The 26992-nt window shown below is 43.5% G+C and overlaps 1 protein-coding gene across 1 annotated transcript in view; it reads right to left on the bottom strand.

Moving 5' to 3' along the window:
* The window catches only part of LOC146857423 (uncharacterized), an 86148-nt gene that overhangs the window by 39520 nt on the left and 19636 nt on the right, over nucleotides 1-26992 (bottom strand). The window contains exon 4 of the mRNA XM_085647041.1: nucleotides 8164-8246. Coding sequence (XP_085503167.1) covers nucleotides 8164-8246 — 83 coding nt within the window. The remainder of the gene's footprint in view (nucleotides 1-8163; nucleotides 8247-26992) is intronic.

Genomic DNA, 26992 nt, shown 5'->3' with positions numbered 1-26992 from the left:
ACTGATTTGCATATGGCCATGTCTGAACTGGGGTGGCAGAGTGGGCTAAAGAACGGTGATGGATCTAACCCAGATCTGTTGACTGGGTGTGAGTGGGTGTGAGTGTTTGATTGGTTCTGATGCTCCTTCCATCACCACCCCCTTTTGTACCGCCTAGTTATAAATAGGTTCAGATTTTACACACACAAAACCGTAGAAATTCAGCAGTTGTAGTTAGAGTAATGTACTCACAAACAGAAGGGAAAGTGTCTGTATAGTACCACTTATATTCCTTCGATAGAAGTCGCAGAGTGGGGAAACCAAAAGGTTTTCTAATACTGTCCTCACCCAGTAAATAGTGGTATGGTTCATCATAGGGCCACTGACACATCCTGCTGCAGACCAACAAACAGGATGGAGCGCAAATGTTTTTTGGGATTATGCTAGGGATCCACTTCACAGAAGAAATAGTAAGTTAAAACTATATAGGGGGTACCCTCTCAGTTATTATTCTTGGGCCCTTCCTGATAGTATTAAAAATCTTAGGGGTGTACCTAGGGAGGTGAAGTCCCTGTCACCCTCTCTGCTTTTATCGACATGTTTTAGCCAATTCTGTGTGCCCACTGGAGGTCAATGACCTTCCTCGAGATATAGATCCCTTCAACCAGCCTCTCAAAATATTTTGTGCGTGGAAATTATGTCACTATACTTGCCAGTTGCAGTAACACTTTAGAATGACATCAATTATGTCAGCGGTCCTATGATGAAGCATGCCACTATTTAGTGGGTAAGGGCAGTATTGGAAACCCTTTGGGTTTCCCCACTCAGCGACTTCTATTGAAGGAATACAAGTGGTACTATACAGACACTTTCCCTTCTTTTTGTGAATACAAGTATAAAATAGGGATGACTAGGGAAAGTAAAGACTTCTTGTCCCTTCATTTTTTGGTGTGAAGATTGTTAGAGTTATCTCAAGTAATTAAATCTCATGCACAAGGGTAACTATAACTTGCACCCTTACCATGCACTGGTAATTGCCCCACATATTAGATAATTCATGACATCTTCTATGGCATCAATGATAATACCACTACAACATTTGAAGTGAAATTATTGATGAGAGAAATGTGCATTGCGGGGTCACGAGTTATAGTTACCTTAGGGCACAAGTGATAGTCACTTGAGATAACTATAACTGTTGAGTTTTTATGATTTCTAGTGTGTAAAATCAGAGTCTAACAATAAAGTCCCTGTAACCTTTGGATTTTTTTTCAGTGAATATATATATTATATATACTGAGGAAACAATCATGTACAACCTGAGGAAGGCAGCAGCCGAAACATTGTAGTGGAAATACATTTCTGTTATTTAGTGACTGCATCTGTTTAGAGTCACTTCTTGAGAGAGGGATGGGTCTTTTTACTCTAACTGATAGCTCTTTGAGAACTTGAAAGGCTGTCACTTGATACTGAAAGGTCATGTGACATCCACTGCTTAATTTGAAAAATTGTTCAGGGCACAGACACTTTTAACAAATGGGGTAAAAAAGGAGAAGAGAAATGCAGAGTAATGGAGGAAAATGGAGGCTCTCATGAATGTAGTAGTAAACAATAAAAGAGAAGATATTTGTATGAAGGGGCACTTTCAACACAGCAGGGCATCATCTTTCAGAGAAGTTTTAGAACAATCCAACCTGTCCCATTTATTATAATCTGTTTAATGAAGTATTGTTTTATCTTGCATCCTTTTTCTCAACCTTTTAGGGATAGCTGCTTTAGAAATAAAGTCAAGCAAAAGAAAAGAAGACGAGGCAAAAAAAAAAGTTTTATGCATTATGTCAAAAGTGAAACTCCTTTCCCCTTCTCCTCAGTACTATGGGCCTCATTCTATTCTATATATTTTGATTCACGGCAGCACAGCAAGCCTTCCTGGTGCACTGCCATGCGTGAAAAGAAAAGAGCAGGAGTGTGCCGTATCTACAAAATACAGATCATTCCTGTCCTTTTCCCCTGTGCTGGCTCATAATGAGCTGCCATGTGTCAACTCTGGCACTCATGTGCAATGGTGCAAGGGTGTCTGCATTGTAGGGGGGATTTTATTTTTGTGCAGGAAGTGATAACTTCCTGCACAAAGACAATCACAAGAGGTGTTTTCTTCTTTCTATGTGTGCTTCAAAATACAGCACACAGAAAAAGGAAAAACTAGGAGAAATAAAGGTATTTGTCCTCGCTGCATCTCCCTAGGCTTAGGAATCTGATGCATTCAGAGGTTTACAAAACTATGTACATATGGGAATGTGTCAGGTTCCATGGATGTTGCATGGGAACATCCACAGCAACTCCTATGGAATGCACATTTCACGCAGAGTAATGTGTGAAAGGGGGGGGCATATTTACTATGACATGAAAAGTCACGCAGGGTGGCTTTATGCAACCTTGTAAATATGGGTAGGCACACTGCGCCACCGGTGCATCAAAAAAAGTGACGCACATACAGTGCAATGGGCTTATATATAAGGCCCTATGTTCTCTGAACCAGACAGAACATGAGGGGACTTTATCTCAATCATAATATTTAATTAGATGAGCATTTTATAAAATGGTCATGTTACCATCAGAGAAACCTGGCATGCAAATGGAAAAGGGATAATTGCGTCTTCTGTAGATTGGAATATTCAAATAATTTGGTTTCAAATCTCTTTATAAATAAGAATGAAATGAACAATCTCTTTGAATGTGTTTTTAAGAGCCTTGTCTAGTGAAGTGTGCATGCAAGCGGAGACGCAGAGGGACCGGAAGGGTGGGCGTGTATTTCTACAAGGAGCTCAATTTATGTCAGATACTGCTGGGGTCAGAAAGACCAGGATGTGTTTTTGTTAATGTTTTTCTCAGAAATAAGCACACTGTACTGTACATGTAACATATATATATTGCCCATAGTAAACTCTTCTATAACTTGTGAGCACATTTGCCATATCAATCTGAGAAAACAGGTCTGATTAGCATCAAACTGATTACGAACAGGAGAGGCACTTCAGTGCAGTACTGTATACAACATGTACTATGACTTTTTTAATAGAGAGTGTTTCCGAATCTGATAACAAGTTATCTTTGAGATCTAGTATAAGGGGAAAACATTTTTCTTGTTCCCCAAAACGTTTTGCTACCTGTTTTTCTCTGGCATTTAGTAATACAATTCCACACTGCTTTAGCTTATGACTCAGAGGGGCCTGAAATGTATCATTCAATTAAAATCAAAATTTGCTAACCATATTTCTGATCTGCTTTTTAAAGATAATGTTCTCAAAGCACACTATGCTTTGAGTATTTCATTCTATAAAGACACTACTGGGCTTAGCTATTAAGCTATGGTGCATAAGATATTGCTTTATAAAGCATTGTGTCAATTTACTTACCAATACAGTAGCATCAATAAACCTAGGTCCTCTGTGAATACCGCTTTAAAATCTTCCACGTCTCCATCATCCCTTACATGCAATATTAACATTACTTGGCCAGGTTATTTGGAATTCAATGTGATTCACAAATCCTTTTGTGCTGCACCCCAACAGGTTGTCACCTCGTTTGACTACATAAACTTTACCAATCGTCTCCCTCCCCTTGAAGTTGATGGTCATGATCATGTAGCCAGACAAGTAAATTCTTTTACTCACATAACCCTCTTGACTTATTTCTAGGGGCAATAAAATAACATTCTCCTTTCTAAATATCTGGTCCCAGTTCTAGTCTCCAATTAATGTGAATGGTGACCCGGAATCAGTCAAAACTGTTAGAACTTTTCTCCCAATCATAATGTCATACTTTGGCATGACGATGGTCCCACCATAAACTTCTCCATCCACCCGCTTTATGTCATTACTGGAAGTGATATGATGGATTTCATGCTGAGTCGTTTGAGGAGGCATTACAACATTCCCCACTTTGGCGTTCTTATGGACTCTGGCAAAGTGCCCCCTATTACCACAATTCCTAGAGTTATCATTTCAAGCATAACAGTTAGGATTATTTGACAGATGATTTGGACTGGCACACATGTAACACCTCACTTTAGTGTCTTTTTGCCCATCCAAAAAGATGTTTGGCGGACACCTTATGTATCATATTTACATCTCTTTCATCCCTTTCTACATTCTTGAATTCTGTATCATTTGCAGACAGTCTGGAATTAGAAGAGGAACACACTATCACGCATTTCTTTGACTCAAGATGTTGTATGTTCCAAACCCTCTAGCATCCTTTAGAGACAGACTTTTTGCTAACAACTTCTCCTGCACCCTCAGATCGTTAGTGCAGCGTACCAACTGGAAGAGGGAATCAGTTAGGTCAGCAAATTCACATGCCTGTGAGAGAGTTCTCAATGAAGGCACATAGTTTACAACCCTTTCGCCCTTGGCTTGTGCTCTCATGAAAAACCTTTGCCGTTCTACAACTTTTATGCAAGGTCTAAAGTGTTTTTCTAACTTAACTAACAACATGTCAAACTTATCCCTGGGCTCCCTCTCACCATTGTTGTTGGTCACAGGATCACGTCTATTATAAATATTGTGACCTTCAATGCCTAGATTGCGAAGTCATTCTTCTTGGTTCCTGGCAGGGGAACATTTCTCCCTACCTATGGCAATTAGATAGCAGCCAAACAAACATTACAACTGGCTAGTGCTATATCATCTGCACCAACACCGAGTGACAAGGACCAGGTAAGTTTCGTTCCTGGGTCTAGCAGAGTACTATTCAAAATGTATTCCCAACTTTGCATGTGTGGCGAAGCCTTTGAGGCTACTCCTTAAAAAGGGGGGCATTTTTCAATGGATTCCTGACTGTGAAGAAGATTTTTCAGTGGTCATAAGAAAGGTCATCGAAATACCAGTCTTGGGACATTTTTAATGCTGTGAGGAAGACAGTTCTCACCACCGATGCTAGTATGAAGAGTGTGGGTTCCATTCATTCACAAGTGTTAATGTGGAGGAGAGAGTGGTGATTTTTTCCTCAAGGTCAGTTAAGGGTGCTGAGGCAGTATTCTGTAATTGAGCAAGAGGTGTTAGCCTGCATGTGGGCAGTGAACCCTTTCAAGTTTTTCTTTTGGGGTCTGCCATTTATTGCAAGGACAGATATAGACCCTTGGTCCAAATCTTTGCATTTATACAGGTGGATAATACAACCACTGCATCAAGAGATGGGTTAAAAGCCTCATGGAGTTTAATTTTCATGTGCAATACCTACCAGGGGAGAAGAATGTACCTGCAGACTGTTTATCTAGATTTTCCTGAGTGCTGACACTATTGCTCTGAAACCTGTTGTACTGTTGGTAAAAAAATAGCTTTGCAATATACCTGAGTTAGAAGTTTCCAAAGATCAAGACAGGAAGCAGATATTCGACTATTTTGCACAGGGTTGGCCTGTTTTGAATTCTGTATCAGAGTGAGCAAGGGCATTCCTGAATGTCAGGAATGAGTTGAATATCGTTGATGGTAAACTCTATCATGGGGAGAGATTAGTTCCTCAAAGAGGTCTCTGTGACATAATTGTCAATCTAGCCCACGAGGGGCACTTGGAGAGAAATCTTACCAAAGCCAGGATTAGGGAATACTATTGGTGACCAGGTCTGGGCAACCAAGCTGAGGGAATCGTGAGAGATTGTGTACAATGTGCTGGGAAGGACAAGTCCAGGTCCACTAGGACAGCTCCTCGGTCTCCTGTAAAGTAGCCTAATGAGCCTTGCTGTAAGCGGGGATTAGGCTTAGTAGGTCCGTTTGAGCTCTTTTCACCTAGTGAAAGGTATGTCCAGGTATTGATGGACTACATCTTTAAATGGGTCACGGCAAGTTGTGTGGGGTCAGTCACCATGAAGAGTGCTTTGGAATTCTTGAGAGATGTTTTTGCATGTGAAGGGGCTCCAAAGACCATTGAGACGGACAATGATGTCTAGTTTGTCTCACAGGAGATGAAGGATTTTCTTGATGACCTGTCCATTGTTCATTCCCTACTGTTATGTATGCACCAAAAGCAAATGGTTTAACAGAAAAAATTAATCACTTGGTGAGACCAAGGGTTCAGACTGCTCTGGACTGCAGAATACCTCTAAAGACGGTGTTGCGGGAGAAACTATGGACACAATTCAATGTGCCTAACTGTGTTAAAGGGATCTCTCTGTTCCAATCACTGAAGGGAAGGATAGCAGGATTGAAGGAAGGTCTGTGGTTTTTGACAAAGTAAGAAATCAGCAAGGAAAATACAAGAAATGTCTTGACAACATACACTGTACACCAGAGTAAAACAGAGGTGGGAGAGTGGGTGTGTGTTAAGAGACCTGACTGGACTCTGAAAGGCAAATCAAAGTACATGGGGCCCAAAGCAATCAAGGAAATCAGAAGAAATGTAGTTGTTTTGGATGATGGTGAGATATGGAGCATGTCAGTGTAGCAAGGTACAATCCTAACGCCATGGGCACTGGAAATTCTTGGGGAAAGGAAACAAAGGAATCAGATTATGAATGAGGTTTCTGGAGAAGTTTGTGACTAAAATTGACATCAACTCACTTTAAGGATTATTCCTTAACGTTTTGAGTTGCTTTTGGGTGGTCTTCAGGTCATGCAGGGGAAACTTATTATTGTGCTTTTCTCAACTTTATAAAGTAATTTTACCAATTCATTTCTGTTTGTATAATTTGAACATGTACATTCATTTCCTTACTTCTTTATTTAATGAGTAGTTTGTGTATTAGTATTGGTGGTTTTTCCAATGTTCTTTATTTTATGTTACTGTGTATTTAGTACCAATTAGTTCCTTCAATGTTCTTTCCTTTCTGTTTTGCCATTGTATTGAGTTAGGCTATATTACACATGTTCTTCCATGTAATATTATTTGGGGGAAAGATGTGTTGTAAATTATATACGCTGTCACTTTAGCAGTGTCATAACATGGGCATAGAATGTTGGGGGTATCTTGGGGCAACAAGGGCTGTTGTAAGGAGAGCTGAACCATCGTAGTATGTGCTGCTGTTTGTTGTGCTGTGACCTGTGGTGGATGCTAATAAAGGAATGTGAAGACATTATGAAAGTATCTTCTTAACAGACAACATGCCGGGTTCCTCAAGGGTGGATGCAGTCACGAGTCGTCACCACTGTTATGAAGATACACTTAAATGTCTTCTCGTTCCTTTGTTATCATCAGGCAAATAGGTCTATGCTTTGGCAAAATGTCAATCACGATGGAGAATTGCGTACAATTTCAGGGATTACATGTTACTATTACTACTTTAAATTCGCAAAATACACCGTTATGCCACATTGCGTAATTATGCTGAAACATGTTAACATGGGAGGCTGAGAACAACGCAAATGACCCTAACACAAATGGCTCTCCTTTGCTGTATTTTGCCTTTGACACTATTTCTTTTAGCACAAAAAGCGTCCTCACGTCCAACATGCAAGCAATAACACATTTCCCCATAACATACAGCAGTAAGTGCCATATTTGTGTTAATAAGCATTTGCAATAATTAAGTAAAAGCGAATTACGTGAATTTCACACACCTCTAGGTAGGACACAAACTAAAATCATTCAATAAATTATATAAATGTTTGCATTGTTTCATGAATAAATTTGAAGAAAACACTTTTTCAACATGGAATACATTTTCCGCTCTAGTATCTAAACAAATGAATTATTTTTCAAATATTAGGCACCTTGGCAAGAGGATAGGGCAGCAACCAGTCTTTTAACTTCAAAACGCAAAGCAAAACATGTGTATTTCAAAACACTTTTTAAAGTTTTTTCGTAGCTGGGCAGCTTACTTTAGTCGTTACTTCTTGAGAGAGTTAAGAAGCTAATTTTCATTCAGATTTGAGTTTGAAATTGCAGGATGGTTAATGCTAGTGAAAGGTACACAGGGGTTCTCACTAAGGTTACTGAATCTGCTCTAGCAAATATCCATGAGGAACTCCTCATGACCTTCAATGCAAATTAGCCATCAGCTCTCATACTCATTGACCTTAGAAGGGAATGGCAATGTTAACTGCAAGATCTTGCTGTAAAGACTTAAAAAGTGAACCTTAATTTCTGGACCTGCATTGAAGTGGAAATATTACTTCCTCTCTAATCAATGGTGAGAACATTGTAAGACAGTCAGTTGAATAGACATTGTAGAAGTGTAGAGGTACTCACTAGAAGGCCTTCACATTCACCCCAGCGTGCCTGCTCGTCAGCTATAGGTGCACCCAGATGCCCAACTCCTAGTTCAATACAAGCTAAATGTAAAAAAGTATTTAGGATTAGACTCAAATCAACTTTCAATTGGAAAAAAGTCAACAACCATTCCAACATACCTTCTGTACTGTTCTAAGTGTGTCATAAGGTGAAGGAGATATTACTGTATTAGTCTAAGACTGAGATTTTGAGGTTGAGTGAGTCAGAAAGCAAGGTTCCACTCTTCAAATGCCATTCAATCTATATGTATCCCCAACCACTGCATTGCTGAACTCTCCTTTATCCTCCAAGTCAATAAAATGGTCAAGGGCATTAACATTTCCTTTCATCAGATATTACTCCCACTTTACTGAAAGGACCATAAAGTGCGGTTGGTAGAGGTTTTGGTGTTCTCGTGATTGGAGTATTGCTTACAATAGTCTTCTCAAAAAGCTCATTGCTAATATGCAAATACTCCAAAAGTGGGCTGTCAGGCTTTACCCAAATCTGAAGTGGTGTGGCCATAATAACTAAAATTATAAATCCAATGTTGGCTCCCAGCAGGAGCTAGATAACATTTAGTTCCTCGCATTGATCAAGGTCTACTCGGGCAAAGGTCTAAGATACCTATGAAGGCTTGCACCACACTCCAAGTCTAACAGGACTATGCACCCCACATCTGCTCTCCTATTTACCAAAGAACGTTCAGATGGATCTAACACAGAGGCAGAACCCTGGGAGTGCAAGGTCCTTGACTTTGGAATGCACTCAATTCAATTCTGAGGGCAAAGTTCAACTTCATGTGCTTCAAGAAGGACCTTCTATTTCTAGTTTGCCCTTAATTAAAATTCAAAGCTGGGTATTCTAATGAAGAATACTGGGCTGTACTCTCCAACACCAACTGGACTCTACAGCCCCCTGGTTTTTCTACTCTACGGATTGAATCTGTTTCTGATTTTGCTTATAGCCCTTTGCAAGATCCAAAAGATGATACTTAGTGCTTTACAAAAGCTTTATGATAAAGAAATGAATGATTTATCTACTTCAACGTCTCTTTCAATGATGCATCAAATCCCGGTGTCATCCATGCTCCATTTCCTTTGATGCCAGCCTCAAGGATGCGCTCAATTGATATTCTCTGTCTTCTGTTGGAGGAGCTGGACGTGTGTGGACTTTCGCATATGGTTGGGTTGGTGCAGATATGTGGTATTTCCAACACAGATTCAGTTTTAGCATATTGGTATTTGCTTTTATTTGACTCCACAGCTGATAACTATTAAAGCCACATTCCCCGACTGAGGAGCACAATTAAAAAGAACGAGAAGTGTTAGAGGGCGTTGCACCTGAACTTAGTTTTAAATTACTCCTGAGTCTTTAAATGTACTAGGCAAGTAGTTGTCTGTCCTACCTCTAATTGCCCAGGAGGGCAGTAACCATAAACTTTGTTCTCATCTGCTATCACTCTTATACTATGGGAATACTCTCTGTTTGGTCCCCCCAAACCTCAACTTAATGGCTTGCACCTATTTGAAATTTGACAGCCTAATTGAGACATCATGAGGCGTAATTGAAATATCACACCCTGCATTACCCTGGGAGTGTCCAAATTAAGTCAGGCCTTTCGACTTTGTTGCACCCACAACAGCTGGCCGCAGGGGCGTAACACAGACACCCGCATCCACTGAGGTGCGGGGGGGCCCAGCTGCAGGGGGCCCCCTCAGCACAGTACTCGGGTCTGAGTGCTCGGTACACTTAAAAGCAAGTCAGATGTGAAGCATACCCATTTGTTGGACTAGATTCTTATTATAGTTGGGGAAATATTGTAGGCTAGTATTTCAAAGTGCTTCTCGTGCGTGATAAAGAAGTAAAAGGAGGCTCCATGAAATAACTATTTGCCTAGGATCACAACATTTTGTGAAGCAGGGAAGCCAGAATTCATCCCAGATTTTTTTGTTTCACGCTGTACAATTCAGCCACTGGACAGGTATATTACCTGACTTCAAAAGTTAATTAATGCCTTGCCCTTACTTTTCGGAGGATGAGATTATAGCATGGGTGACAGGTGGAATCTACATTTTCTGCAGTTTTATATAGTGCAAACCTTGCCCAACAAAATATGTGTGCTTCACAACACTTACAGAACGAGGGGATATTTGCCAGGAAAAACAGAATGCTAAGTTGAGGCCTGGATTCGAACCTGGTAGATCGATGTTAAATGATTGGGGTGATAGCTGTACCCACTAAGAGACATCACAGTGACTTGCCCACGTCTACACAGTAGGCCTTGTTTGTGTTGGAATTTTTTGTTTCTTGAAAAGCTGAGTGCAGAACTGTCCTTTTTGAACTCGGACAGTTCTGAAAATAACATGCACGTTCAAAACCTTACTTTAGTCAAGCTCTGCAGACTAAACGTAATAAACCTTACTTTAATTTGCATGATATTATGAGGGGGGGAGGGGATGATTAGAGAAGTGGTGTAGCTACACTGGTTGAGCTCAAAGGGAGTATTCCTCTATAGTCTGTGTTGGCTGCAGTGGCAGTGTGGGAGGCTCAGTCTGGAACTACGGTTGGAGGGTGGCAGGACAGGGGTCATGGTAGGGAGGGGCAGCAAAGCAAAATGCTTGATTCAAGGGGAGCTGACTTGCTTGTTTTTCTGGGCCATTGGTAAAATCCTGCTGCGGGGTTCCTTTCTTCAATTCCTTAATCTCCTACCAGTACACAACAGGGCTGACAGTAAACGCCCTTGCTTCTCTCTTGGATCCACATAGATAAAATCAGTGGAGACTGGACTCATGCAGGTCTGAAAAAAGCAATAGTAAAAGCCCACTACATGCTCCAACATGGTTGCTCCTTCCGTAGGCCCCAGCCTGCCTATCCCAATGGCCAACAGCAGTTGCAGAGATAAGTGACACACCGATCTTTAATTGTCTCTATAGACCAGCCACATCCCTGGTCATGTACTTTAATGGCACAGCTCCAGACACACCCTGGGCCATTGTAAACAACATCCAAAAGAGAATCTGTACCACGAAATGAACACCCACCACTCCCACTGCTATTTCATCACAAGCCAAGCTTATGCTTGCAGGGAGAGCAAGACCTCGCCCAGCCAACCCACTGTAGGATAGTGGTCTTCAAACTTTTTAATCCAGCATAGCCCCCAGTAAAGATATAAAATTCATCGGGCACCCGCAGATTTGTCACAATTATTCTATTAAATTGGCAATGTTTAAATATGTCTCAACTTATTTAAACACAAGACATATTCAAACATTGCAGTCAAATTCTGCTACCTTTTTGCTAGCTAGGATATAAAACTTGTGATCGCCCATTACAGAGCGGCTGAGTGCAGCTCATTTTTCCACCCGCCATCGTAATGAGGGCCATAGTTAAGAAAATACATTTGCAACAATAATGCAGATTTAACAATATAGTTTTACTGACCTTTGACTGCATTCATTACTAATGCATCCAACCATCAGCAGCAACAGTAATGGAATGCACAAGTGTTGCTCCAGGCATGAAGGAGGGCTATTGAAGGGTCAGGAGACAGCGGAGTTCGTCTCAGATGTCCCTGGGGTCGGACATTTGGGGGAGCAACATTGCATACGTTCCTGAGTAAAGGGAATACGTTGTTAGATCTCTGCTCTAATGAGCGTATCAGGGGCTCCAGATTTCCGCCAAAATATGGCGGTTCTGCGTTCGCCCAGCAGTAGCACTACACCTGCAAACTGTCATGAAGGCTTGGAACGTCTTTAACATACCCCATTAGTGCCAACATTGGCTCGGTTTGTAGCACTTGTGATACCATTTTGTTTAGTTCTTGAAAAAGGTAAGATCAGTAGGCATAGTCTGCAGACATGCTCATGCCATTTGCAGAAAATCTGCAGTCTGAGCACCACATCTCAAACAGTCCAATTCAGTTGTCAAACCAAATTTAGGCATCGTGCTTGGCTCATAGTACGGCCTATGCCGGACGTTTAGGTGAAGGAGATTAAATCTACAATTGAGCGAAATTTCCTGGGTTTGCTCACTGCAATAAAGCCACTGGGCATCCGAGATTTCATGTTCTTGTTCCCAGCCTGCCTCGATTGCTAAAGTGGAGTGAGGCATTAAAATGACAACATGGTAATACATGGTAGGGTGGCAGATTGAGCAGCAATACAGACATTGGATGGGGTGGAAGATTGAGCAACAAGATAGACAGTAGTTGGGAACATGCAACAACATGTTCAGCGAGGGGATAGATGGGAAAGCAACAACACAGAGCAGATGGGCAAGCAACAACATGGACAATAGGCGGGGCAAACAACAACACAGACAGTGGATGGGAGGGGATAGAGAGGGAGCAGCAAAACAGATAGTGGGTGGGTCAAGCAACAAAAAGAACAGTGGGTAAGGGTAAGCAACAACACGGACAGTGGGAGGGTGGGGTAATTTGCACAGAGAACGAGAATGTGGCATTACAGACAGTGCTTTTGATTGTAGAACTGGGGAGGCTTGTTCGAGGCCTGACATCAGCTCAACATTGTTTGATTCTGGGGAAATGTCTTACTCTGTCTGGGGCTTATTTACAAGCCCCTTGCACCACCGGAGCATCTCTTTTAATATTGGTAAAAAGCGACATACCCGCAGCGTAAGGGGCTTGTAAATAAGCCTCTCTGTGCCTAAAGACAAAATTAATATGGCCTTGTGTAATGTAACTGGTGCTAATGTAAAACACTCCAATGCCATTGGGCTGAGTTTACATTACAGGAAACTGCCAAAAAAAGAAAAAGACAGGATGGGTTAGGTCAAGGCCCCAAAAAAACGAAGGAGACTGCTGGAAAACGCACGCACTGCAGTCCAGTGCTTAGGCAACAAAGAAAAAAGTAGAATGGAAGTATATGGAACATGCTCCAGGGTAGGAACAAACACAAGTGGAAGTGAATGCCGCACTTTCCAACTTAAGAAAAGCAAGCAAATGAGAGTGACAATGAAGCCAACTGATGGTAAACAATGGACGACCTCTAAGTCTTCTGTAACTAGGGCAAAATGTATTGAAGCTATTATGCTGTCTAAGATGAGATCTAAAAAAGAATGGCAAGTGGACGACAGCAACATGGTGGCGGGCTCACCATAAAGCTTTGACCATGTCTACAGGTCAACTCTGTAAAGGGGGCTGCCACACATGGTGATTATAGCACACTGTGGCGGCCACAATCAGGACGCAACATGAGTGATTATGTTGCTCGCATGGTCCCGACTAACTATCTTGGGCCACGCCTCTTTATTTTGTTTTGCCGCAGGGCGTCATACGCCAGCGCCGATGCGTAACCTCTGGGCGTGAGTAAGCTACACCGCTACCCCGCCGGAGGACATTACATTCCTTCCAACCTTTATGAAACATAAACAAGACATCAACATGTTAATCTGTTACCAGTTCTGGTTGTGTTGTCTGCTATCAGCTCCTTCACAGTCACAGCGAGCCTTTGGTTCTTCACACCATGAATCCCGCCACACGAAAAGAGGGAGCCGGATTGCTCCTCAGGCAGTATCTGGAATGCTCTCCCTGTGATGACGACAGGGACGGGCCACTTCCTGCGAGACTCGGCCATCAGGAGATCTCATTGGGGAACTGTCCAGTCCACCATCCGGAGCTCCGAGCGGTGATGGTGGTTCTTGGTCCGATCTGTCTGGATCCTCCATCGCGATAATTCCTGGGCCGTCTTCTTCCTCTTCCGCCACTCTCTGACTGGGGCCAGCCTCCATACTGTCCCGTATTGGAAAGGCGGGAGTTCCAGCATGGACCTTTTTGAAGAATGATACATTTCGTATGAGTTCTTCTATCCCCCTCCTGGCTGTTACCATTATGCCTGTCCGGCGAGTTACTATCCATGGACACTGCTCAAACGGGAGACGGAATTTGCTCCCAGGGTGCCTATCTTTGACATAGACCATGTCCATCTCTCAGATGGTCGATGCCTTCGCTCCTCAGTTGACACTGGCATGGTCGTTGGTACTGGTCATTTTGGCTAGGACCCTCATAGTGTCAATCTGGGAAGGAGCCCAGTTTGGGTGATCGGGAATAGTGTCTCACACCACCTGACCCATGCTTGCTGGTCCCGGTGCCCTTACGGTAGTGAGATGAGGCGTCAATCTGTATTCCCTCAGGAAGCTATAGATGGCTCTTTCAAGGGGTGCTTCCTCGGCATGCGCGATGTGAATGACTTTGTTGAGAGTGTGCATGAACCTCTCTACTTCTCAGTTTGCTTGGGGCCAGCGCGGTGTTACTTTCTGATGGCGGATGCCCCAAGACTTGAGATCATCGGCAAACTCTTGTCCCTGAAAGGTCGGGCCATTGTCTGTCTTCACCACCTCAAAAATCCCGTGAGTTGCAATGATCTTCTCCACTTTGGTGATCACTTCTGTGGCTGTTTGGCCTCTGACGATTTCTACCTTGGGGTATTTTGTGTAGTCATCGATGACCACGAGGGCATAGCGCCCATCCGGAAGATGCCCAAAGTCTATAAGGATGCACTCCCATGGTCGTTGGGGGTTGTCTTCAGTGATGACGGGGTGAGGACGATCAGGTTGGCCTGACACCTGGCACCATTGGCATGTTCTGACAGTCTGCTCGACCATCGGGTCCATCCCCGGGAACTACACTTTCGCTCTCAGTCGACCTTTTGTCTTCACCACGCCCTGGTGCCCCCGATGTGCAAGATCCACCGCCTGTTGAGCATGGCTTGACGGGATCACTAGCCACGGGCCTTTAAGCAGGCATCCACTGCCATCGTCACAGAGAGTTCGTCCTTGATTCTCATGATTGACTCTAGTGTGGTCTTCGCTTGGGCTGTTCGTCGGGTTATCGTGGTCTGAATGGGGTGTCAGTCATTCGTCCAAACTGCGGTGATGGCTAGTTGCAGACGCTCATCATTCTGAGTGGCTTCCATTATTGCTTCAAGGTTTATCAGAAGCGGTTTGGACCTTTCCGCTATGAAACGGACATATTCCTCTGTGTCTTCGTCATCCTCTTCCTCTGCTCTGGAACCATTTTTCTATCCTCAGGGGTTGGGGGCTTTGATGCAGATCCTTGAAACGGGGTATTAGGGGCTTGTGATCAGTGGAAACTGTAAATGGGTGTCCGTATACGTAAATATGGAAATGCCGACAGGCCCAGTAGATGGCAATTGCCTCCCTCGCTATCTGAGAGTAGCGCAGCTCAGTTTCTGTCAGGGAGTGGCTTGCGTAGTCAATTGGAGCCCATTCTTGATTACGTTGTTGTTGCGTGAGCACTGCCCCTAGCCCATAGGGGCTGACATCAACAGTGACGTTGGTAGGTCGGGCTGGGTCAAAGTACGACAGCGCGGTGTCTGAAGAGAGGGCCGCTTTAGTGTCTTTGAAAGCTTGTTCTTGGTCGGGGCCCCACTGCTACATCATGGTGGACTTCGTCAGCTCCCTGAGGTGCTTCATGATGTTGCTCAGATCAGGAATGAAATGCCCACAGAAGTTTACCATGCCTAGGAAACTCCGCACTTCCGAGATGTTGGAGGGCGCCTGGCTTCCTGAATGTCTCGCACCTTGTCGGGGTCTGGGGCCATTTCTTTGAGAACGTGTAGCCAAAGAAGCTGATTTTGTTCTTCAAGAATTGGCACTTTTCTTTGTGCAAGGTGAGGCCGGACTCTTTGATCCGCTGGAGAACAGTGCGGAGTCTTCGGTGGTGATCCTTCACTGACGAGGCGTATACCAACAGGTCATCACTCACATTCAAAACTCCTGGGAGTCCGCTGATGACTTTTCTAATGGTGTTCTGGAACACCTCCGTGGCACTCGGGATCCCAAAATTGAGGCGCTTGTATCGCTTAAAGCCGACGTGGGTAGAGAAGGTGGTAATATATCAGGAGTCCGGATGTAGGGGCAGTAGGTAATACCCTGACCGTAGGTCCATCTTTGAAAACCACACAGCGCCGTTTATCTCGCCCAGAATGTCATCGATGGTGGGGGTTATGTGACGTTCTCTTTTTATGGCTGCATTTGGGAGGTGCATGTCGACACAGATGCAAACCGGCCCTGGCTGTTTTGGTTTTCTTGCCACCACGATCGGAAACACCCATGGAGTAGGCTCACTGACCTTCTCTATGATCCCTTGCCGCTCCAGCGCTTCCAGCTCGTCTTTGACTTTTTTTCGTAGGTGGAACACTATGCGCCTGTGCCTCAGCACCACTGGTTGAACTGACAGGTCAATGTGGCGGGAGACCTCTTTCCCTTTTAGGCATCCAATTCCTTTGAAGATGTTGTCGAAGTCCTCCATGATGGCCGCTAGTTCCTCTTCTTGGAAAGCGAGAGCAAAAGAGATCAGCCTCAGCTCCTCTGCCATCTGGCCGCTTATCAGCATTCCGCTTCCTTCTTTGGTCACATACACTGTGGTGGGGATCTTGAGTTCCTGATGCCTAAGTTCGGTTTTGAAGCATCCCGAGAGTGGGATAGGTGTCTTCTGTCCGTAGGCAAATACCCTAATCCTTGCTTCATACAAGAGTGGACGTGGACTCAATTGGTTGTATACGTTGGCGGCCATCAGTTCAATTGAGGCCCCTGTGTCTATGGTGGCATGCACGTCTTGGTGGTGAATCTTGATTCGGTATTTTGGGAGCCGACGTCTTCTCCGTGGTGGTTGATCCACTGCGAACACATAATGGACGGGGTAATCACCTGTGTCGTCGTCCATATCTTCGCTGTCTTGTATTTTTGCTACGGTCTGGGCTGTTTCTTTCTGGGCCTTCGACGACCTGCACACCGCCACGAAATGGTTCATCCATTCACAGGCCATGCACCTCTTCCCTTTCGCCGGGCAGTCCTGCATGCGGTGGGGCGTGCCCCCGCAGTAGCCGCATTCCTTCTTCTTGTCTTGCAGGCGCCTCCCTGGGTTTTGGCGCGACTTGGCTTTTACCAGATTCACCTGCTTTGTCTTGATGGGACGGTGGAGAGCGGCCTCCATATGGGATGCTCTGGCCTTCACTAGTTCTTTCGACCTCCCCATGGTGAGGATGTCCGCCAAGGGTTTGCCGGATTCTTGGAGGATGTTTTCCCTGAGCTTTGAGGAATAACAGCCTTGTATTATCTGGGCCCTGATTTCTTCTTGTTCGTCTTGAAAACCGTATGTGCCGGCTAGCTCTTTCAAACGCCCATGGAACGCGTCCAACGACTCTTCCGCTTCTTGTTTGGCCTGGCGAAAGATGAATCTCTCGTAGTCTCTGTTAGCCATAGGCTAGAAGTGCGCATTTAGAGCGTTTAACAGTGTCACATATGTCTTGGGGATGGCATCTACCAGCGTTTTGTAGATGCGATGTATGTCTTTACCTCCGAGGTGGAGGAGCAGCGCTCTGCGCCTGTCGCGGGCTACTCCTGCCTCTTCAAAACAGAATTGGAGACGTTCAGTCCAGTCCCTCCATTTTGGAGCAAGGGAGGAGGGGGCATCATCCACCACAAAGGGCTCGATGGCCAGGATCGTCGCCATTCCGACACAGCTGTGGGAGCGGCGCGCGGCATGTGCACTGCCTCTCTACCTGACTGGAGTGGCTGCCGCCTGGCCGGGGTTGGCTGTGTCGCAGTTGGGCCGTAGCACAGTGTACCGTGGGTGTACTGCCAGTCTCCATCGTTAGCGTCCACTAGGGGATGCCGTGAGCCTGAAATGTGCGTGCTGCCTAGGATGCTGAAGATGAGCACTGACCCGAGCACCGGCTCTCACCTGGGCTACAAGGCCTCTCCTGGTGTCAGCAGGCCGGCTTCATCTGGGGCTGCAGGGTCTCTATAACCAGCAGCAGGGTCAGGCTGGCTTCATCTGGGGCTGCAGGGCCTCTATAACTGGCAGCAGGCTCATGCAGGCATGTGGCTGTAGGGCCTACCTGAGTAGCAACAGGCTGTGTGCTTCAGGGACTGCAGGGCCTGCACACGTGATGCTACTCACTGCGGTGGAGCGCTGGAGATGGGCTGAAAATGGGGTGTGAGCCCGTCACCGCCGTCGCCGCCAGTGTAAAGCGGGCTGCCGCGCATGGTGATTCTAGCGCACTGCGGCGGCCACATAAGGATGCAACACAAGTGATTATGTTGCTTGCGTGGTCCCAACTAACTATCTCGGGCCACGCCTCTTTATTGTGTACTGGCACATGGCGTCATACGCCTGCGCCGATGCGTAACCTCCAGGTGTGGGTAAGCTACACCACTACCCCGCCGGAGGACATTACAAACTCATCACTTGATGCAAGAGCAACATTTTCTCCTTCTCTGACTAAATTCTTGAGCAGATTCAAGTTTTCCACCTTTCTAGTAATTTTCATCTGACCAAATGAGGAATTACTTACCACAGCAAAGCCATCTTACTTCCTGAGGTATTTTGATATTCTACCTCGGAAATAACAATATAGCAGGTTGTGGTATTTGCTGCATGCAGTATTTCCAAAACGTTCCGAGCTTAATGGGTATACCGCAGTAATACCACGCATTTCCCGTTCAGAGGTGCTGATCTCGAAATGTGTGTTTTTCCCAACACAAAATCTGTCAGGCCTTATCTGGGGGAAACCGATTGGGGCAAGCCAGAGGGAGTGGTAATTCCCAACATGCCTTTTGTACGGAATCTCGATTTAACACGGGACTGGGAAAGAGGCACTCTCAAGTTTTCTTCTGAGTCTTTTCATGTCATAAAAAACTATTGAATGCACACTTTCCACGTCAAAACATTCTGTTTAAACTAATTTGTACATTGCCCAATTCTTCCTTTGCAAAGCGGCACAGTTTCCGACCATTCACGCCATCCGGACAGACACATAGCACGTTGAGCAGATCTCTGTGATACAGAACGCGGCCATAAAGCTAACCTGACAGGCTCCTCTCAAACAGTTCCATTCATCAGGCACGCGCCGCAAAGGGCTATAGAATTCCGTCGCTAAGGGTGGGAAACATCAGACAGCTGCAGAGATTCTTTTGTGCAAAAAGGAAATCGTTTTATTTAAGACAATTTGCACTTCAGTGACTGAATCATCCATGCTGGGTGATTTTTTTTCCTTTGCTGGTCAAACCTTATAAAAAACTGTATTTCTGATGAGGCAATTTAAAGATGGGAGTGCACTGCTTTAAAACTGCTGAAAGTCACAGAGTACTGTGTCAATTTATCTCTGGCATTTCAAGTTGCTATTTAAATTTTTAGAACTTTTTCTAAAAGGTCTAAGCAGAAGGTTGTGACGACTTTTTGTTCCGATATTTCACGAATAACACCTCCTGTGGAGCTGAAAGACACAATGAGTAGGCAGGGTGCGTTTCACCTCATGGAGGAACATTCAATGTTCGCCCACTTTGGCGGTGGTATAAGCCCTTGTTCTTTTACTGAGCAGCGCACCAGAGACACGCATAGCTGGGGTGACGGGACAGGCTGAAGCCTGGACCACTCGGAGACAACATTTATGCATTCAAAACTCAGCAATAACGTAGAACACCACGCCTACAAATATCCATCTGTGGATTTATTACTAAACAAGGATTAGCAAAGTCAATATCTGTCTGCTTTATAACTGAAAATGTCTGCTTGCTTTCATCTTGGCAGTGGCGGTCAGCACAGGTAAACATGGTTGGACGGTGGGCCGGGACGGGGTGGGAGACGGGGAAGTCGGAAGATGACGGAATAGGTATGATTAAATAAATAAATAACACCTATTCCGTCATCTGTCTGCTTCCCCCCCTGCAGCACCCTGCCTCTCCCCACTGCGCTTACCTGTGCTGGCCACTGCTGCCGTAGTCACTGATAATCGATGCACTCAGTCATTCACCCTTGTGCTCATGCACTTATTAATCTGCCTATTGACTCATTCTTGTATTCACTCATTAGCCTAACCAAAATACAACATGAACAAGCTCAGCCATCAATGAAGGGGCACATTCACTTATCAGCCAAACGCTTTTGTTGTGCTTCTTGTCTATGGTGTAGATGAGTTTTATTTCTAGTGTGAGATTGACAGTCTATAAGGAGTGTGAAATTGCTCCCAGAAGGTTTTGACTACTAGTTTTTGAGGGGAGTAAGAGTACTCTCAGTGGTAAAAGAGTACTCGTCTGTGAGGGGTGTGAGAGTGCTGTATGTAGTTCGTGACTAATACTGGTAGTGTAAGAGGGCTGTTGGTAGTCTGAAACTACTATTGTATGAGTGGTGTGCAAGTGCTTTCATTAGTGTCAGGCTGCAAGTCAACAAGGCTGGGCTGGGAACCCAAAGCACCTCTGGCAAAATTTGTCAGACCAACACCCGTATGCTGCATAGCGAGTGGGCGCAGCGAGCGAGTCTGACCACAACAAGCATGATTTGGGGGGATCTCCCCCAAGAAAAGTTTGGGAAAATGGCAAGAAATTGTGCATTCTACAACACAGTTTTCAATATGTATTCATTTGCATGAATTGTAAAGAATAGTAAATGATGGGCTTATGGTGCACCAGGATACAACAAACGTTATTGGGGTCCTTCACTGGCTCCCACACTACCACCCTCCAACAGTGCCCCTCACCTCTTCATAGACCCGCTCTCACATGTATTTTATTTGTTTTATACCACCCCTCAAAGCAGATTATGGTATTGGAGCACTCTACGTTACATCAAACACACAGAGAAGAGGTGCAGGGATTTTTTAAGAGTGCTTAGGCTGGAGAAGCACAAACTCAGTATTCAAAATGTAACACAATGGTTAGGGTTACATTTACTAATAAGAATTTATTTCTACCCAAACAAACTGGTTTTAGCAACATTAGGATAATGAAGGACTGGAAAATACATAAGTAGCTAACCTGTACCATGCAGTTTGCTTGCAGCTTTTTGATGGCAGTTAATAGCTCAATGTGCTAGATTACTATTGTAACTTATGAACTGCACAGTAATAAAAGGATCTCCGTGACAAAAGCAGTATCCCACAGAGTTATGAACATAAAATACAGCTACATTATCTGCATAGTACACATTATTTGCAGCAAGCTTATTAACCCTCTGTGCTACCTTAGATTTGTCAAAACTGCCACTATACAAAACTCCAGCTTGCTCCTGCAGCAAAATTAATAACCAAAGTTATCTTGACACTTTTAATGTCACTGAAAAGTGCTCGCTTTACAACGAACTCTGCAGCTTTTAAAACTGTACCATATTTGAAAACACAGGGAGGCTGGAAATGAAAGTAAGCGCTGCATGGATAATGCTGGCCTGCTGATTTTGCACTGCTGCAAAACAGCCCCTGTTACAAAACCAGTCCCCCAGTAACAAAACCAGCTCCCCACCCTTCCAGCCACCCGGGAACACGCCTGATGCCCAGTCCGGTTAGTCCAACATTGCAAGTCAATGGGAGGTGTGAGAACTCTTCTGGAAGTGCGTCACTGGCATTCTGTTAGGGGTGTGAGAGTGCTTGTCTGTGAAAGCGCTGTCAGTATTTAGGGTGGTTTGCTTTTCCACCATATGGACTTTAGCAGTTTTCCTCATGTTTTCCTTGAACCCATGGGTGAAAACACTCTGTGCACTCATAGTCCTGAAACAATGCTACAGGAATCGTTGCTAGGTGGAATACTCACCCTCTGGTTTTAAGACCCAGGTTGAATAATTGTTTATGTACAGGGACCCTCACCCAGTGAACACTGGCAGGATGATTCTACCCATCACTTCTCTGCATAGATCAATCCCATATTATGTGCACAACAGGTTGTGCAGGCCTGTCAGAAGAGGGTCAGAGTGGATATTATTCCCTGGTACCCATGCTTTCTGGACCCCATTCTTGTGCAATATTATTTATTGATTGTAAAGCAAGTTGGTCCGCCCTATTTAATGTTGACAAATCAGCTAACATGGCTAATATGAGTAGATGGTGCCAGATGCTAGTCAGCATTATTTTCTCCTTCTGTACAATGCATTAAAAACCAAAACATTGTAACTAGCCCTTGTCTTATGCAGCCCTTAATTGAGTTTGTTGTTTTGGAACCCGGAAAAAACATCTGACGTTCCTGTGGTTGTGATTACTGGTGTCATGAACCACCAGTCATACTAGTGGACAAAGACGCAGCCCCTCCCTGGAATCATTAGCGCTCACAGGCACTCACCCTCCGCTTTCAGATTCTGCACCTAGTCTCACATACATATCTCCAGCGAAGTGTTCTAGGACCTCCTCTCTCTGGATGGCAATAGTCTCACTGCTTCAATACACCTGTGTTTCATGCAAATGTAGTAAAAATGTGATGAAAAGAACCCCTTCATGTGCAGTGATGTATATATCACAGCAAGAATAATGGTAGCCCCAGGCTACGCTCACTCTACAGTAAATATGCCAAACCTACCCACGTTGGTTACAATAAACCTGAGCTCTGAGGGATGGAGATGTTTTGTGGGTAGTGTATTATTGTAATCATAATGTCGTCCCACATCTAACACTAATATCCAGTTTGGGGCAGTCATTTACCCATAAACAGAGAGAAAGAAGTCTGGTAGAACAAAGCAGGCTTTCCAGTAACCAGATATTGAATACCTAAGTATTGTTGCGGAATCCTATTTCCCATCCTTTAAGTGTACCCCCAGTGATATATTAAAACACAGCAGACCTGTCATGCAGGGTTTCCGGCTGTAATGTCAAAAAGGATGTGCACAGTCCCACCCTGCATATTCTGTCAGGCTCAGAGGGGTCATATCTGCCATTGCCTATTGTTTGCTCCAGGGAAGCAATTCACAGCTTTTTACAGCTATTCTAATGCTAATTGCTGATTGACAAAAGTGGGAAATGTAAATGGGCCTCCAGAGGCTTTAGGTACGGGAAAGATAACTTTCTTAAAGTACATTTTCCTTAATATTTATCAAAAACGCGACTATTGGATATTTAATAACTATTAAAAATAGTTGTATAACTATGTTTTAGCTGTTTCCTAACTAACATTATCATTATTAAATGTAATAATGTAAACCACTGTTTTCCCATGGAACAGCCAGCCTTGCTACAGTGAGAATAGATTTTGTTTTTATTTCACTGTTAGGACATGTTTAACATTATATTCCCACGGTCCACTAGTGACATTTAACGCACAGATCCTTGGTACACTTGGTACCGTATATGAGGGACTAATAGGTGAGTTAAATATGCCAATTAGGGGTATGCCAATTTCACCATGTTGAAAGTGGAAGTGCAGGCACTTAATTACTGATTAACAGGAGTAAAGAGCACAGAGTGCTACAGCCAGTGAAAATACAGTGTCCAGCAAAACGTGAAAAATCTGGGGTAACTCTGCAGAAGGGTAACATTTCCTACAACCTCCACTGGAATGTGAGAATTGTCAATCAGGTGGTACTGGGCTCTGTGTGTGGCTAGTGTAGGCTTATACCTCAGGTGTTCTGGGCAACTATTGAAATAAACTGGGCACCAAGAACATCCTTTTACTTTTAGCACTCTGCCTTCTGCGCAGTGAAGCAGAGTAGTTCAGTGCTTATTCAGGGAGTGTTTGAAACACAAAACTCCACAAACCACACTATAACATTTAATAAACCAATGTACTGGCAATGATGTGACTTTTAAAAAGAAACATATTTTATTCAAGTACAACTAAATACACAATTTCAAATGCGCAAAAGGAAAATCTAAGATATCTAGCTGCTCCTAAACTATATTTCTGTGGATGGAGGTCTCTCAGTGTTAAACAATGTAAAGCTCCTTTCTACAGTTATTTTTATGCTGCTCACAATGTGAAACCCTTACCTAATCCAGCCATTCCCCTTCACAGAACAGTCAGTCACTGACAAACCCAAGAATGTGCCGGAGACAGGAACACAGAGGGGCACATATGAAGTTCTGGCTTTTAAACCTGCTGTCCATTCACTCTCATGCTGATGCATATTAGCTGTAAACTCATTCTCAGAAACCAAGAAACCTGACTGCCATCAATATGTTGAACAAATATTGTGGCATTCACCCACTTATTGAGTTGGTTTGTTCCCCTAATTTCCATCTGAATTTGAGTGGCGGAACACATTATGTTGTATGTACTGAATACCTGAATGTCGTGCACTATGTACATGTTGTAGATAGCAAAGATGTGTAGTTCCCCCCACGATAGCACAAGGCAGAGCCTCTAAGACAGTTTAGAGGGTTGGAGAGACAAAAATATGAGTGATTGAAATGCCCAATGGAGCATGGTTTTCAAGGTGCTCATCAATATCATATACATGAGGGGGGCACAGGACCCCATTGAGGGCACTGATGCCAGAAAGTTCAAGTGGGACACATTTTGACAGGCTTAGGCGACGGTCCGCACAACTGTTACACATGAAGAAGTTGTGGAATGCAATTCAATGCAAGCGACATACCTAGTATGGCCAGCTTTTTAAATTTATTTAATTAATTATTCATATTTCTATTTTAAAATATACAATGTTACCAGGAAGGTATCAGCATGCTCTACTAAAGATTAACTTGAGAGATGGGTAATCTCTTTATGAATAATCCCATGTAAGTAGTTTGTAACCATACAACACTGGAAGCAAGAATGAGAGGTCTGTATTAGAAGACAACAATATCCTGGGAGACAGCAGATGAAGGATGGAGGAAATGAGGGCTGAATAGATGGGATAGGGAACTAAGGAAGGAAGAAAGATAAAAAGATAGGAAAGAGTGAATAGTTGGAGAAATTAAGATAGGAGAAAGGAGAACGAATTCACAGTCAACATCAGATGCTCCCCCACCCAGCACATCTTCAGGAAGAGCCTCAAGACCTGGCTTTTCGTCTGACCTTGAGCTGCATTCCCCACCCCCAGCGCCCTGAGACCCTCACGGGAGAGTAGAGCGTTTATAAACCCCTAGTTGATTGATTGAAGCATGGGCAGGGTGAGGGAGGGTGGAGGAGGATGGATAGAAATGAGTCTGAAGAAGTGTAAGGAACAGCAAAATAGGGGAAGGGATAGAGAAAAAATAGACAAGAGAGGAAGGGCGATGGAAGTCAGAGAAGAGAAACTTGTCAAGTTTTAGCAAAAAAGGATGTGTTTTATTTTTTTTTGCAATTGAGGTGGTTCCTTAATGCATTTCAGCTGTTCAAGCATCAAGTTCCACATGGGAGGATCGACTCTGGAAAGCAATAGGGCTGCTGCATTGTGATGTCTGAATCAATTGGACACATGTTTGAGAGTGTCTTTGCTTCTGAGAACTTCGTTGCCACTGTTAGACTTGACATCTTTGGCATGGTATTTCCCCAAAAATTTTGCCTTTGCTCCCTAACTTTGCTGAACTCATTTTGTTGGCATTAGTTCTCTGTGTACTTTACCCATACTCTCTCTTAAAGCATGCTAAATTTGCCCTACACTTAATTCACACATTTTATTCACTTGTAAGTCCCTTGTAAATGGTATTACCTGGAAGGGGGGGGGGGGGTGCTATAGGGCCTGCAGCAAGATAGCCGCAACTTAGCTGAGCCCCTGGGGCCTCTTTAGAAATCTACTATTGGTGCTGTTTGGCTCCATATGGGACATTTCTAAAACACATTGGCAGTTCATGGCATTAGCACTGATGATGGCAAAAGGATGGTTGGTGATGTGCTGGGGTAGAAACAGGCCATCCAGAAGTGAACGCTGGGTGAACAAGTTGATTTGTTGTAACACACAGTAAGAGACCTATACATAAAAATAATTCAAAAATGATAATATTAACAACAATATTTTAGTAAAGGACATTAACAAAATAGCTATTTTTAACATTGATATTAATAACATAGATATTTCTGTAAAGTATATTAATAACATAGATATTCTTAACATCAATATTACTTACCTTAGAAAATTGATATTCTCATTAACGATATTCCTGCATCATGATATTTTTTGATCACGATATAAAAGATTTGATTTTCTACCTCTCAATATTTTTTCCTCGATATTCTGTTTGAAAATCATTACAAAGTATCAATAGTTTTTATTAAATGGTCCCACCTGTAATCAGGGCCTGTGAATTAAATGCTACTAATGGTCAGCCGCACTCCATGCACCACCCACTAAAGTAGCACTACAAAACTATATTATTATCATAGATATTCTTAATATCAATATTACTTACCTTAAAAAATGTATATTCTTATCAATGATATTCCTGCATCATGATATTTTTTGATCACGAAATAAAAAATTAGATTTTCTGCCTCTCAATATTTTTTCCTCGATATTCTGTTTGAACCATTTCAAAGTATCAATATTTTTTTTTTTAAATGGTCCTACCTGTAACCAGGGCCTGTGAATGAAATGCTACTAAAGTGTATTCTGGTCAATAGGGTAATTCCTTGTTTAAATACAACACAGTAATCCAGGTTGATTTGAGTGAGAATAGTTACTTTTATTCACCACTTTATTATGTCCATTTCACTCATTTTAAATTTTTCGCAGAGTAAATTATTAGGGAAAGTGAACAGAAGACACATGTTTCGCCCTATGTGGCAGGTAGAGCCAGGGCTTTCTCAAGGCTGCATTGGAAGAGAATGTAAATGATAGAGCACAGGGCTCCCCAGGGAAAGGGGGGGACACCAACCGAGTGTACAAGGTGATGGGGAGAGAGAAAGAGAAAGTTTTGTTTGAAGGGTTACAAGTTTGATTCATTTGAAAAGTGCCTTTAAGAAAAGAGATTTTAAAGGGGTTTCCCTAGGGCCAAAAGTGACAAAGGAGTGAACCAGGTGTGGACCAAGTTTTGCATGTGCATGCTTTTACTTCAGAGAGAAGAGAGAAAATGCGAGAAAGGAAAGGGAGAGAGCAAGAAAAACGAATGCTGCCAAGAAATTGTAACTAACCGTAGGGTATTTACAATGA

The sequence above is a fragment of the Triturus cristatus genome, chromosome 3_2, assembly GCF_964204655.1.
Source record: "Triturus cristatus chromosome 3_2, aTriCri1.1, whole genome shotgun sequence".
NCBI classification, from domain to species: Eukaryota; Metazoa; Chordata; class Amphibia; order Caudata; family Salamandridae; genus Triturus; species Triturus cristatus.
This window is presented reverse-complemented; position numbering and strand designations above follow the sequence as displayed.